The sequence below is a fragment of the Lagopus muta genome, chromosome 5, assembly GCF_023343835.1.
Source record: "Lagopus muta isolate bLagMut1 chromosome 5, bLagMut1 primary, whole genome shotgun sequence".
NCBI lineage: Eukaryota > Metazoa > Chordata > Aves > Galliformes > Phasianidae > Lagopus > Lagopus muta.
This window is the reverse complement of record NC_064437.1, coordinates 41,029,543-41,045,368: the sequence shown is the minus strand read 5'-3', so window position 1 is coordinate 41,045,368 and position 15,826 is coordinate 41,029,543. Positions and strand designations below refer to the sequence as shown.

Genomic DNA, 15,826 nt, shown 5'->3' with positions numbered 1-15,826 from the left:
ATAGTATGTTTTGTTCCTCACAGGAGCAATGGCACTGGGCAAGCATTTACAGCACGCTCATAATTCCGTATTTTAGAAGCTACAGCAACAAAAGCAAACAATCTCTGCTCTTGGCAAAATGATGTAAAAAATTGCAAGCAGGTTTGTATGGAAACTCAAGGCAACAATAAGTTCTGTGAAGCTGGAGAAAATCACCCAATTGTGTTTAGCTGAATGGATCCCCCTTCACTCACAACTCCCCCGTGCCCCAGAATATCCAGCCCACCCAAACCCACCCATTCAATTACCAGCAAGACTTGACGCTGGATCTTTTAGCAGCTAGCAAATCCACTCTACCTAACAGTGTGAGGATTTTGTCATCTATATTCATATCCAGAATGAGCTACAGTAACAACTATATTGTGGTATCTTCATTCCTTTCACTTCTCTCTCCCACACCACTACCACAGTTCTCCTGCTTATCCTACGTAACACTTCAGTGAGACCACTTACAAGAAGACCTACAAGATCTTCTGCAAGAAGATCCTAAAGGATGCAGTTGCTAGCAAAAATAAATAAACAAACAAAGTGCAAAATACTTATTCAGACTCTGAAGGTTTCATATCGTGACCCTCAGAGAAGTGTATTTATTAGATTACTCAGATTTCTGTTTCTATCAACCCTGTGCTCTAAGGAGTGAAAGTGCAAACCAAAACCACAAGAAGCACACCATGGACACCCTGCTCCCCTAACACAGGCTCCCAGAAGAGGAGGTGTTAAAGGAAAACTTCTTACAGAATCTTTTCTGCTACAGAAGCCAATACAAACTAGTATCATGCTTGGGTTTTTCTGTTTGTTCTACATGATGTTCTGATTTATTCAATCATTTATCTTCAACGTCGTAATGGAACACTCAAAGAAACACTGACAAGTCTGGGAAACATAGCACTCAACCCACAAAAGAAAAAGGATATATACAATCACCAGCAATATCTATTCCCTAATACAACCCTCCCCTAACGTGCTTTAATTAATAGGTAGAGATGGAATAAATTCAGTCTTTGAACTTACTCATCCTAGCTACTCGTCCTGTCTCTTACAGTTTGTTTATGAAGCCATTACCATACGTTTAAGCCTGTAACTGTGAATTGAGAGTCAGCAGTGTTCTTAATGGGGTCCTTGGGGAAATTATCACAGCTATGTATTATATAAGGTCCTTAGCAATGACCCAGAAGAAAATTGAAACTAATTCTGATAGAAAAATAGCCTAATAATGATAAAATGAGACATGATTTTTTGGCTGGCAAGCAAACATTTCAATACAGATAAAGGTGAAGCTGTGTATCTAACAACAAAGGCATTGGGCTGTACATACATAATACAGATTTTATCTTAGAAAGCAATGACCCTGGAAGGAGCATTAACATGGTCATAAAACACTGCACAGTAACTATAGAAACTCCTTTTGCAACTTTATGGCCAAAACAGTTAGCAAGATTCTCCAGTGCATAAATAACAATGCAATTAGGAAAAGACAGATTATTTTATACCCCGTATTTGGCACTTCTACACCTGCCGGTGGAGCAGAGCGTCCAATCCTGGCATACCCAATTCAAGCAAGACATTGATATGCTGGACAGGTCTTGGAAGACCATGAGAAAAACAAAAGATTGAAGTATCTCGAAGTGAAAGCCTCAAGTCCACTTTCTACAATTTACCAAAGAAAATCGAAAGGCCACAAACTATTGCTAAGCCTGCGCAGAAAAGAAAGCTAATAACAGAAGGCTCTTTGTTCTAGCAGACAAAAGTATAACAAGACTCAATGACTTTAAGTTAAAGAGAGGGAATTCTGAACTGAAACTATGTTGCGCATTTTTTGTAGAGGTACAGAATAAAAGAAAAAGAATCTTTTAAGCATGTCACTAGATGCTTCAACACAATTTTCATCCGTGGGAATTTACAAGTTAAAAATACCTAAAGAAACTTGAAAACATGATGCTTCAATCACCATAAATTGATTCAGTCTTACAATCCCTGAGTGTAAGCGCAAATGATCACAAAAACCTTGCACAGCTTTAGGGTACGTGAACCAAACTAATGTAAGTCCCTTGCCCTCTGTTTCAGCTCACTAAAGATCTGAACTGCTGCTTCAGGTAATGCCCCAGTTCCTATAATCTAAGTAGGAGGACATTCAGCTCCTTAACACAGGACTTAGTTTGAGTGCTTAACCATCTGTCCCACAACCACTTGTATTATTCACAACCTGCTACACGCCGGCACAGCAGCTCTCAGACCACGTCTACCCAGGACACACAGCTCAGTAAATTAACAATGCTAACCAGCCCCAGCTCCCAAAGAAGCACTGAAACAAGTCATTCACCAACTCATTTCCAAATTCCAACATCTACGTTGCACGTACATTCTAGTCTGGTTTAAGGCCAATGAGAGGGCAATAGACTAAAAGAATAACCAAGTCAGAGATAACCACATTAAAAGGACCAGCAAAAGGCAATTTAGACAGTCATACTGATCAGACAGGCTACCCAGCTACAAGGCACTATTCAGAATCCTGCAACTATGTTTTGTTTATTCCCATGAGGGGAAAAAAAAAAAGCCTAAAAACGACAAACAATGTATCTTTTCTACCAGCCAGCAGACTAAGAGCTTTAAAGAAAGCTGAGAACAGAATTCACATATATATAACATCCACTGCCTCCTTACTGGATGACCAATTTCCACTCACAAGCCAGAACAACAACGGTCCGGAGCAGCACTGCCAAAATGACTGTTTGGGTTGCAGTGATAACAGTGGTCAGGCAACGATCATCTGTTACAAAACTAAATGTTCTGCATTTTTAAATACATGGCAACTCTAATTTACAATGTCAACAAAATCTTACTTTACAAAAACGAAATTTGAATTTTTACTACAGAGCATTAATCAAATGCTCTGGACAATTTGGACAAGAGCGCTGAAAAAGGAATTCAGAACTGAGTGTCCAGGCACATGGCACTCAGTTTGAAGCCTGCTTCGAAAAATTCTGACGTTACAAAAGGCCAAATGCTTCAGGTGCTGGGGCAAGAAGACAGACAAACATGTTCTATACACTAACCTGAGAAATCAATGACAAGTGATTATGTTGTCTTCTTTTAGGTAATTGCTGCTTTCTTTTTCCTTGATATTGGTTAAGTTTCACGTATCTGACATTTCAAAAGAAAGCACCTTGATAAGAACGCATGGATCCTTTGTTTTCATCTCCCAAATCAAATCCTATAAATATAAATTTACTGTAGTGAAAGTTAAATCTTTCAGTATTTACAAAGCCAAGGCTCTTCCTAATGCCCATGGGAAAACCTGCTGCTGTCTTATCTTCAAGATTTTATTTTATTTTTTTAATTAATGTCATATCTAAAATCTTAGTGTAACATCAGAGAAAGAAAAAGCACACAAAAATGAAAATCTGGTCCCATTCAAGTAAGGTGGAGACTTCTAACTGGGTTTCCTCCTGCAACAGTTACTGAAAGCAACAAAAAACTTGCTTAGCGATGTGGGATAGGGTTCTAAATGAATAACATTCATTTTCACATTTTCTAGATACTGTTATTATCTATAAATGTATGAGTATCAAACATCAAAAACTGGCAACTGAATACTGGAATCTGCAAAGCTATGTCAAGTATTTATTTGCCTAAATTACGTATAGCAAGTATTCAATAGTTCTCAGTTCCATAATTAATAACTAGTATCAACAAAACATCACCAGAATAAGCAAGCAGAATTTATTTAGTGTTGTTATAACTTCTTGGAAGTATCTAAACTACGCTCAGACATACCTATAAACCTGCCCTACTTGCACACGCTGATTTTCTTCCTTCACACAAACGTTACTTCACTGATACTAACATTTTTGATCACAGGCATTCTAAAGAAGCTCTTTCCTCTAAATTCAACACAGTGAAACTTTCAGCATCCCACACATAGCGACAAGCAAGATCTAAACAAATAGTGATTCAAAGCACATGCAACCCCCAATACTCTAACTACCAGGCTCTACCTGGCCCAGCCTCACTGTGCCTCTGCCTCCAGCATTCCCTGAGCAAGCAGAGGAGGTTACTAGCCCCACAGCTGCTTCATGCAGCCAGCAAGGAGTTGGAGGATGCTTTCAATTCTGGGAAGGAGAGGAAGTAGCACTGACAGGGAGCTCTGTAGGACAGGGGCTGTAAGAGAAGAAGAGCATCTCTGCATCCTGCTCAGCCCCATCAGCACCACAGCTAAAAGCCCACCAGGGACTGGCTTCACCCCCTCCCCTCCCCCCAAGACATGGAGTAAGATAACAAATTTACAGACCATTTACAAAAGACCTTCTTTCTTAAGATTCCATTCAAAAAAATGTCTATATACAGGTGAAGTCTTAATGGTACCATACAGAGGAAATACAGTTACTCATGAGGAAGCACAGGAGACTGCACAAACTGTGGTAATTTATTACCACAATCATGCCTGCTTACTTCACCTGAGGTACACGAGCCTATTAAGCACAACAAAAAAAAATATTAATTCCATTTAGACACACATCCAGCTATCAAAAAGGTCCTTAAAAATAATAATTTAGGTACCATTTGTGAAACAAATTATTTCAAAATTAAAAGCATTCAACTGCTGAGCTACTCCTTAGTTACTGCAGTTCTAAAAGTAAGAGTTGGATAATTTGTGTAAGCTATTCATGTGCCAAAAGCAAACTCCCTATGGAAAAGGGAGCAAAAAGGCACAGGAGTAGGCAGATATATCCAACCAGTACTCAAAGCAATTTTAATTGGTATTTTCCAAATGAGTACGTTCCAAGATGATTAAGTTCCTTTAAAAAACACAAAGCATGTCTTCTGTACAACATCCCTTCCAACTCCCATTATTCTGTCTTCTTCCTCTGTCAAATTCCACAGCACTGCAATTTCATCCACTGACTTGTTGATATCTTATTTTAAAAAAGAAAAAAAAAAAAAGTTGAATTACTTCCAGCTAAATATTCTGGCAGGCATTTTGTGCTAAAAAAAAAAAAAATTACATTTAGATATTAAAAAATCCATTCAAGTCATGCTCATTCAAAGCACTAGCGTGCACACTGGAGTTGCTTCTCTTAACTTTTGTTAACACATACATTAGGTTGAAATAGTGCAATGTAAGCAGCAAAACAAACCGCACTTTAAAAAGGGCTAACAGCAACTTCATATCTGAACATTGTTTTTGATATGAAATACCATGCTTTGTACACATCCAGGAGAAAAATCAAAGAAGGTGCTCAAGTATGTATTTGTAGCTTTGATGGAAATGAGACTCCCACTAGCTCTTAAGCACAAGGTTTACCAACAAACCCAAAGTTCTAGATATTAACTAAGCTCTTGCTCTTGGTTTGACTTAAACCAAGTTGATTTTAGAGTTTTGCAGGTGTTGTCTGCATTTTCCTTGTACACAGATCACCACTACAGTGTTTATGCATAAACACACAAACTGAATCAGGCAGAGAACAAAGAATGGGCACATGCAGTCACAATATTCACTCAGCACTGCATGTACTACTGTGGATTTCTCTCTTCAGTCTTTTTTTCCCCCTTTTCAGTTTGTTGGTTGGTTTTTAAAAACTCCATGAATGCAGCAAACATCTGCAGCCATCCAAATGGCGGCCGTAGCTCCCCAGAGCCTACTGGAAAGACCACAACTGTGCCTCTTCATCAGCTATATCTTGACCTGGAGGCAGCTTCCCTACTGGTGCTACTGCTAACTGTAGATCTCCTTGACAACGCGATGCCTTCTTCAACTGTCCTGTTTGCCCGAGCTGCATTTATAAATTTGCAGGTGACCACCAACATTGTTAAGAAGAGGTGTGCTGCACTGCCCAAATTGAGGGAGCACACTGCTAAAGGGAAAATGAAGCAGGATGCACAACATGCCTTCTGAAATGCAGGCAGGCAAATTCTTAAGTACCAATCCCTTCTTTCTAGATTTTCCATTATCAGTGATAAAATGTAAGAAGTTTCTGCTTAACTAGGGATAACATACAAGATAATTTGGAACAAAAACCATGAGTTTTTCTCATTCTTTGTTATCTATTTCTATGAACTCATGATGACTCTTTCTTAAAAAACCATTTGCTCACTAAAAGAGATGCATATTTTGGACATCCTTTCAAAATAAGCATGGAGAACGAAGCACAGTTTTATGGCACTAAGTGTGGCACAGAATTTCCTAAATGACTTCTCTTTCAATAGCTAGGAAAAAGCAGTGCATGCATGCTTTTCACCGACATGAGAAAACAGTTAATAAAAGCTACAATATAACAGTATTTGTCACTTTTGTTTATAATGTTTGTATCTGTCAAACTTTGTTTTCAACAGGAAAGCATTGCTTATTTTAACCTGGTGCAGAAGAATTCATAAATACGCTGGTTCGTAGAAGTATAATTAGAGGAACTGCTAACTCCTCAAATAAATAAATGTGCATCTATACAAACAGGATGACTGGAAAAATACAAACTCCACCTATCACTGGAGCACAGTGCTACACATTCCTCTCTAAGAAAGTCTACAATCCTTTTTTGAAGCAAAACACAATTAAAACCCCAGTGAAACAATGAAAAAATATTAACAATAATTCAAAACATCTATTAATTTTTTTTGACATGTCACTGCTTAGCTTCACTCGACCACCCCTGACTGTTAAAACAAAGACTGAGGTTATAATTCAGTAGATAGAGCACCACTCCACACAGCAGTCCCACCAATAAGGCAGCCCAGTCATACACCAGAACGTCATACTTCTAAAGTGCCATTGTGAAGAAGACTGTAAATGGTGAAGCTTTCTGGGGTTTCTGAAGTTTCCTGCAGTAGACAGAAATGCAACCTAATTTAACATGACTGACCCACCCCACCAAAAACAAAGCAAAACCTCCCCAGCACCAACCCAACCTCTTCCATGAGATGCCTTCAGGGGTACCATGCCCTACTTGGTGCACGCAAGTGAATCAACTCAGCCAATACGATTCAGCACCACAAGACAAAATACCAGCAAACTGAAAGAACATTCTAAAACCAAAGGGGAAAGAAACACTGCAGAATCAATTCAGCATAGGAAAAGTCAAACCAGAAATAAACACAAGTCCAATGACTAACATATGATACTATGCACACACACAAAAACAGACGAGCCTTTTTCCATTTAAGAGCCAAGAAAAAAAAAACACCAAAAACTGTTCAGAAGGCTTTTTGGAAAGGATAGGAATGACAGCATCATATTACATAGCAACTTCCCCTGCCATCAAACAAGAAACAGTGGTAAAATAAGTTCAAGAGAAAATGTGAAGACTCACTATGAACCCTGACTGCGGACAGACATCTAACACAACAGATATACCTAAGACAGAAAGATGCCTCCTACTTTTACAAGTGTACACCAATTCCACACTGCAAAACAGAATGGCTGGTTTACAAGAAGTTTTTATTTCACACACTATCTTTTTAACTGCACAAAATGAACAAATGCTGAAGTTTTAACTACATCTATGTACTACCCTGCAGAAGAGGCAGTCACTAAAATTAAGCAATTAAGACCACATCTATAACTTAATGAAATATTTAAATGTCATGGATTAATAAGTGTTATAAAAGAAGAACGCTTATTATTGCTGTACAGTCACCATTCCTGTAGGCATATGGGGAGATGGTTTGCACAGCTACACCCACAGAGAGAGACACAGAGGTCAGACACACTTGCAAGCCAAGAAAACTTATTTTCTCCTTACTTATTCTTAACTTTTTACTTAACTTTGTCTTACAAACTTAGGACTCCACTGAGCAAGTTTCTCTGACGTGTAACAGTGAAGACAAAGCTGCTATGGAGTCGTGATGATTTCAAATAAAATCACACTGCATTCAGCATTTATCACATTCACCACGACCAACAATTTCTGAAATGTTTCTGTACTGAAACAATGCTAAACTAACTTAGATCCCGTTCAGCTGCACTCTGTGTCAAGAAAAAAATTGTCAAGTAAGTTCAAAAACATCACATACTTCTCATTTTCTTTAGCTTCTTTTCACAGTTTCAGCATCCACCCCTTAGTATTTTAGTTTGAAAGAACAGAAATCAGAACTTATTTCTACACAGAATAAAAGCAAACTGAGAAATGCAGTAGGAATCTGCTACCTGTTCGGCACAAGTGTAGTACATTCATATTTTGTTACAACAAGCTGAAACAGTTGAGTTGAAGCACCAATCTTTTGTTACTATGCAAGATAGCCATCTTAAGAGCCCTGCCGAAACCTTACCACGTGAACCGAAGGCCCCAGTAAGTTTATAGAATTTTCAGTTTCACTTGAGGCGTTCTAAAGTTTAAAGAAAAAAGGAAATCAAAACCACCGTAACTGAAGCATGAAGCTTCCTATGCCATTAATTCAGTTTACGTGATAGCAAAGACTCCTCGCCCTCCGATCCGAACGCTGAACACCCCCAGCATTCAGCCGGTACTTCTGCAAGTGGGGAAGGAACACGGAGGGCGAAGCGGCTCACAGCACAATGGGAAGCCAACGTCCCGGCCGCAGCGCCCCGCATAGAGGCTCCGGTGTGTGTGCAACATGCTGGGATGGGGGATGGGGGGAGGGGGGACAGGGAAAGGCAAAAAAAAGAAAATGTTCTGTGCCGTTAAAATTAGCTAAGCCGCTGAAGGGCTGGAAGCGCCGCGTCCCAGCGCGTAACCCTCGATCTCCTGCTGTACGTGACGACAAACGCCGCTTAACGTGAGGGAGAAATATTAAAGCAATCATCGGTTACCTTAAAAACTCTTTGCTTCCTCCTCTGAGGTCTTTTGTTTTCAGTTAGAACCTAAAAAAACATCAAATTGCAGAATAAGCGGTGGTCACAAAAGCAGACGCCTCCAGTTTTATTATCGAACTGCAATATTTCTCAAATACCCGAGTGCTTCACATGCGGCACCTCGGCGGGCCGGCGTCGGCTCTACGCGGCCCCTCCGCCGCCACCCCGACACGCGGCAACGCCGGAGACGGCAGAGGGGAGAGGCCCCGCCGCCCCCCCGGAGCCGACCTCGCTGGTGCCCCGCATTCCTCACGGCGGCGCCCACCAGGCGGCCATCTTGCTTCCTGCCGCAGCGGAGCTCTCCCCTCCCCTCGCGGCGGCGCGGGCACGAGCCGCGGGACCGGCGGCGCTCGCCCCCCCCCGCCCCCTCACGAGACCGCGCGCCGCGCGCGCCCGAAGCCTATGTCCGGCCCAGCCAATGGGACGCCGCGGCACCGCAGCGCCCCCCCGCGGCCTCCCTCGCGCTCGCGCCGGCCCCGTCCGGACAAAGGGGCTGCTGTACGGGCGGCCGCCGGCAAGACGCGGCGCGGACACGGAGCCGGCGCCGCCCCCGCGCGCCCCCGCCTCGGCGCGCGCACGGCGGGTCGCGAGGGCTCGGGCGCGGCCCCCGCGAGGGCTGCGGCACGCAGGGTCAGGCGAGGACACGGCCCCCGCGCGGCGCGTGCACGCGGCCGACCGTGAGGGAGGGGCGGGGAGGGGGAGCCCATGCCGCGCCGCTGAGGGGCTTTAACTGCATCTACGCAGAAGGGGAGCGCCCGGTCCTGCAGCTCAGGTGCACCGCGCCCCGGCCAGCACGGCCCTCTGCCCTCGGTGGGGTTCAAGCGGAATCTCACGTCGGCCCCGAGAAGCTTTCCCCAAACGGCTCAGCCCAGACAGAGAGCAGCTGCGGGGCTCTCCATTAAATCAGCATTTCCCATTCAAAACAGAAGAGCGGCTGCTGGAAAGCTCCCAGCCTCCCCTAATTGCAGCACGCTCCTTAAATACGCCTGGGCTTTGGGCGGCACGTTAAAACTCAGAAGGAAACAGGCCATATCGTTGTTCTGTATTTCCCCATTTCTCAGATTGTTGCCGCTGTATGAGATGTCTCAGGGCACCGGGGTGAGGCCAGGTCCCATGGAGCCTCCCGGGGCCATCGCTGTCACCCACGTGCAGACAAACTCTCCCCAGGAGAGGCTGGCAGTGGGACAGGGCTCCCGCCCAGGTGCAGCCCCAAAATGCAGGCACCTCAGCAACGCTGGCCCCTGCTAATGCTTCTTCCCCAGGAGAAAGCAATACAAATTCCGCACCGCCCTCCTATGGTGCTTTTGCAACCTACCGAGCCCCGAGCTGCAACCTATCCACACTGCCAAGGTGTGCACGATGGTGCAATAGCAGCAAACCAGACCACCTCTTGAGATAAAATGTGCTTTTTGGTAGAAAATAGCTGCAAAACAGCCTCCAGCAAGTACCATGTTATTGCAGAACACGGCAGTCTTGGAGACAAGAGAAAATGTAAAATTTCCACACTCCTGTGTAGGTGGAACTTGTCAAAATGCTCTTTTCACTGCGGAGTGTTCCTGCATTATTCACCCAGAGTGGGATGATAATGCAGCATAAAACCTTTTTCCTCTCCTTTTCAATGCCTACTGTCACCTCTCACTTACCTGGCTGCTCCCCCAGAAAGCAGTGACGCCCAACCATTTTACCTATATACTGCAGGTCATTTTCTCCGCCCATGCCTAAGCAAGGCTCCCTGCAGTAGTGCTGCTGGAGAAGCAGCACTACCATTCTGGACCTTCCCCACATTGAATCCCAGAAAAATCCATTCCATTCAACAAGGTAGCACGGTAACATATCACTTAAGGTTTATGTGGCTGTTATTCTTTAAAAAGCTTTTTTTTCTTTTTAAAGCGGCACACAGGGACTTTTGAACCCCTGCACCAGCTGTCCTAGAGCCATTCAACACACAGCTCTCATCCACTTTGCCGACTTCTGCATTGTTTAGTTAAAGTCAAAAGAAATAATTCCCTTTAAGGCAAAACATCAATGTTTAAACTATGCTCACGCAGAGAACGTCTATCCCCTTACACCCTCCTCCCAGTGAATCACCTCTAAAAAATGCTTACATTCCACCAACACGAGACAGAGACGCACAGCTCCTCCAAACGAGGAATGCACTGAAGCCAACCTATTTTCTCTTTAATTGCTTTGTTCCCTTTCTATACCATGGACAGAGACCTACAGACTTTTTCCCCAGCTGCCCTCTATTTGTGACACATCGCTGGCATGGAAATCTCAACTGCTGTAGTCCCAACCTCATCTCAGTCTGAGAAAACACAATGGGATTCCCTTTCAGAGTGCTAAAGTCTTATCTGAAGGATAGCTGCCTGCACAGTGCTTCCCATCCCCCCACATCACCCCCTATATCTCAACATTTTCAAAGCACTCTCGCAACACACACGCTGCAGAAATAGTTTCCTCTTTCATTTTCCTCTGAGCGGTGCTTCTATAGAATATGAGAGACCAGACTTGCTCCTAGGAACATCTGAACAGGCACCAGGTTTCATTCAAATACAGTTTTATGAGAAAATACCTGACATGTTGTTAAATGTCAGGAATACTTCATTTCCTCTATGCAGTATTCAAAGTTCATACAAAATTTAACAAGTAATGAAAGAGGCCTCTGGTGCAGCTCTAAATGCACTGAACAAAATGTGACCAATTTAATAAAACAAAAGCACACGAGAAATAAACTGCCAAAGGAATATAAACAAGAAATTCCTCGTAAAGAAAGAAAAAGGAGTGCCTGAAGAGGAAAGAGGTGAAGGGGCAAAGCATATCTGCAAGGAGAAGGTCAGACTGAGCAACAATAAAAGAAGAACATTTAGCCTGGAAAACAAAGGTTGACAGAAAAGCTGGAGTGCTTCTTTCATTGACCCTGCCAAAACCTTTTCTAAATCATGGCTTTTCAATCACTTCCTACATCAGTTCCTTCAATTCTCTTCCACAAGCTTCTTTAGCTCCATTGGCTAAACCTTGTTTAGCCAGTGTTTAGCCAACAAGGATTTAATGCTGCTACTCTCTTTCTGCAAGAAGTCAGCATCAGTCTCTATCACCTTTATTGCTCAATTACATCTTCAAGTCACGTGTTAGTTGTCCCTTCACTCACTTCACTCTCTATGAGCAGTCGAGACGTAAAGGATTTTTAATGAACTGTAAGCCCACCTGCTTAAACCTTCTTCTCTAAGCATTTTAATTTAAAGTACACTTCCTGCCCAAAGCCTGTACACATCATAACCCTTCACTGCTATGGGACTCTTCTCTTTGCCTGCCTACTGTGAAAACAGAACAGGCACATCTGCAAACCTTAGCAAGTACCGGACAGAGGGCTGGAAACAGGAGGTCTCCTGAGAGCTCCGCAGCAAACTGGGATTTCTATCTGTTGTAAGAACACACTGTTTTAATGAAGCTGCTGTTCAGAAATATTTTGCAGGTGCATTCCCTGCAGTGTGAACTGCTCAGAGAGCACAGAGCACATGCTGGTGCAGAGACTTGAACCCGAGTTTCCCACATCCCAAGGCAAATGTCCCAGCAACTTAACAACTGCGACAGCATCTCCCTCTCCACGGCTCAGTCTCTGTTCAACTATATGAACTTCCAGGAGCAGGCAGAGGCTAACACTGCAGCTCAGAGGTCAGGGAATTCAGCTGGGATATGGGAAATCTGTGTTCAATTCCCTACTTACCTGATTTAAAGCCTGATCTTGAACTGAAATCTCTCAGAAGGCCAGGGCTGTTATCACAAGGGCATACAGAATGTCTTTTCCCCTCATCTTTGGTCCAAAAGTAATGACCTGGGTTATAAAACACTTATGGATCAGAAAAATGAGTAAGGAACAGAAAGAGAATATGTGGGGAATATGTGGTAAGATATACAAAGTAAGAGAGGCGGGAAAAATGAAATGAAAGAAACAGAAGAACAGACAGTTAGAAAGGCAGAGAGATGTGAAAGGGGAAAAAGGCAGCTCTAATCCTATCCTGAAGTTTATTGATTTGTTTCTACCAAATGTGTAATCACAAGCAAATCACTTTAAAGAGCACACAGCCTTCCTTCTTCTACTTTTTACCTTCTTTTTCTTAGCTATTTTGAAACACAAGCCCTTTCCCTAAGAACTTAGGGTATCTTAAGACTATCCCCTCATTTCCCCACTCCTCACATTTTGTACTTAAATCCTTCTCACCTTTTCATGCCCTCAATTGCTGTAGCCAGTACACCGGTATTTGGAACACAGAGTTAAAGCCAATCTTGCCTCTCTTTTTTTTTTTTTTTTTTTTTTTTCCTCTAGTAACTAGTAACTCTAGTTCACTTCTACGCATCTCTGCATAGCAAGTCAATGTAACTTGCTAGCTCCAAAAGAAACCCTAACTTCTCTAAATCTGTACAACAACCCCCCTCTGCAGTGTTTTCAGATATACCTCAATCCTCCAAATTGTGACTTAATTTGAGACTTTTCTGGCTTACCTCAAGAGGTAGTGTGATTGGTGGCGGCGGCTTTTTCAGTTCTTCACATTTTCTCTTTTTACATATCCGGTGACTGGTTTTGCGCTTCCTGCAACAGCTGCATTCTTCACAATTTGTTTTCCGCAGACAGGGCTCACAGACTCCACAACGCCTTCGTTTCTTTTTCTCTAACATAGGGAGCAGAGATGAATATGCAAGAGGGTGACTGCCAGCCGGATTTGTAAGAGAGGATGGCCCTGAGGCCTCAACTGTTTGAGTGCTGTTGCTCACGTTGTCCTGAACCAAATTCAAGCTTATTCCAACACTTTCCATCTGTGATGAATAATCATTCTGCTGCAGTCTCAAATCAACTGGCAAATCTGCATTTATGGCTTTTTCTAAGGCAAGAACAGAGATTTCTGTGCTTGAAGGGAACTCTGAAACAAAACCTTCAGAGAATTTTCTGGAACTCTCACTGGAGAGTTCATCGACTGCTCGTTTTTCTATATCTGATGATAAAGCGGGGACATAACCTGAATTCAAAATTAATGTCTCTGCATCAATACATGTAACAAATTGTTCAATATCCTCCACTTCAATATTGGTTAAAGAGGTATCGGAAACTGGTTCGCTTACTGTGAATATGTTTTTTGAGTCTAATTCTGTATTCCCTACTGTACAGCTCAGATCTGAACATGAGTCAATCTCTTTGTGAATGGGCATAAAATCCACGAGTTTCATGCCAGATTCCACAAGTGAACTTACACTTTCAAAATGTAAAAGTGAATTTGATCCAGTGGCAGCTTTATGTGAACCAAGATCTTCATTCTCAGACTTCAAATTCCCATCTGCTTTTATGCAGGACTCTGAAAATGAGCTCAAATCTTCTAAACATTCTTGTGAATTTAACTCAGAGGTAACTGTGGGTACAGAACTTGAGTAGCGTTCTTCGCTGGCTAGCACCAGGTCTGACTCTGCTTCAGTGTGGGATTCAGCAAGTGGGACCAACTCTTCTAACAGCACAGCTGAACTGGGGTCTGAGGTATCAATAGAATCAGAGTCAGGTTCTTTACTGTTAGGCACCAGGTCGAAGGGAGTCTCTATACACACCTTCGAGTTTGATTCAGAGGTGGTTATGGAATCAGAAGACGGAAGCACCAATGCAGCATCTTCAGCAGATGCTTCAGCTGCACTACTTGCATTGAGATCAATGAGCGTCTGCTCACAGGGCAGGTCTTCGTGCTCATACTCCACCTCTGACTCTGCTGTATTATCATCAGTCACTTGGGTGCTTGGAACAGAGTTCTTCATTTCAGGTATTTCTCCCTCCTCTTCTTGACCAGCACACATGGCAGCAGGCTCTTCATCTACACTGCACGGAATATCCTCTACAGGCAGAGAAGCTAATTCATCTTCTGCTAAATTCTGTTCCAACACATTTTCGGATGCTTCAACATTTTTGTCTTCTACTACTGCCAGAGCTTGTTCATGTTTTTCCTTTGTTTCTAGCTTTTTTTGTGCTGCAGCTTTTCTGGGTTTTGCAATTGTTGGAGCTTGAGAAAATCTACGGGAGAATGATCGGTTACGAAGAGACATTGTAAAACCATTGATGTTGAAAGCTTCCTGGCTATGAAAGAGGATATTGTCAGCTTTCTCCAAACTCACCCAAGGTGTTCCAGACAAGGTTCTGGTGACACTGCTCCTGAGAAATCTACCTGAAGAGCTCATGATTGGTTTCTTTTCTTGCTGCTTTTTCTTAACATCTTTTTCTTGTGCCGGCTTTTTGCCTTTTCCAGAACTAACAGCTTTTGTGGAAGTCTTTGTGGTTTTCTTTCTCACTTGGCTAGATTTCTTTTTACCCTGGTTAGTTTTCTTTTTGCCTATCTCTTCCTTTTTGGCTAATCTGGAAGGCCTTGCGTGGTGAGCCATGTCTGCGGAGTAGTAGAAATGTTAAGAGGAGAGATGGAAAAAAATCATGAGCTCTTGAGAGAATTTTTCAACAGAAAACTGCACACTCCCATTGCGGGTCTCTGTAGCAATACAGAGTCAACTCTGAAACAGAAGAAGATAAAATAACATTAATGTAAATCTAATTAATGGAGAAAGCATGTATATTAAGCTGACTGATCAAAAATACATAGCTAGAACTTGAAATACCAGTATCAGACATTAAGCAAAATCAGCACGAAAGCTTTGAAAGTATTAGTGGACTGCAAAATGGAAAGCTTGCCTAAATGCCTAGAAAACTAATAAAGAAGTGAACAAAGTTCAGCTGATCATGCAGCGATTCATATTTACCATTTTACATCAATTTTAAGATGTTTGAACATTCTCAGTCTTATTGGTGGTTTGTTAACCACCGCTCTCCTTGGGTAAGGACAGCTAAAATTTACATCTTCAGATATGCTGTGGAGCATAAAGCTATTACTGTATGGTCATTTGGGAAACAAACAACAACAAAGCTGAGTTCAGCTGGTGCTACAGGCACCCATACACCAGCACAAG

General features: G+C 42.6%; 1 protein-coding gene across 4 annotated transcripts in view; it reads right to left on the bottom strand.

Moving 5' to 3' along the window:
* Window positions 1–15,826, bottom strand: part of TET1 (tet methylcytosine dioxygenase 1) — a 74,216-nt gene that overhangs the window by 51,582 nt on the left and 6,808 nt on the right. For 3 of the 4 annotated variants that reach the window (XM_048943946.1, XM_048943943.1, XM_048943944.1), the window contains exons 2-3: window positions 13,343–15,373; window positions 8,801–8,851 (exon numbers count right to left, since the gene is read on the bottom strand). In XM_048943946.1, the coding sequence (XP_048799903.1) occupies window positions 8,801–8,851; window positions 13,343–15,250 (1,959 nt within the window). In that variant the 5' untranslated portion in view covers window positions 15,251–15,373. The remainder of the gene's footprint in view (window positions 1–8,800; window positions 8,852–13,342; window positions 15,374–15,826) is intronic. The other variant, XM_048943945.1, reaches the window with a different exon arrangement.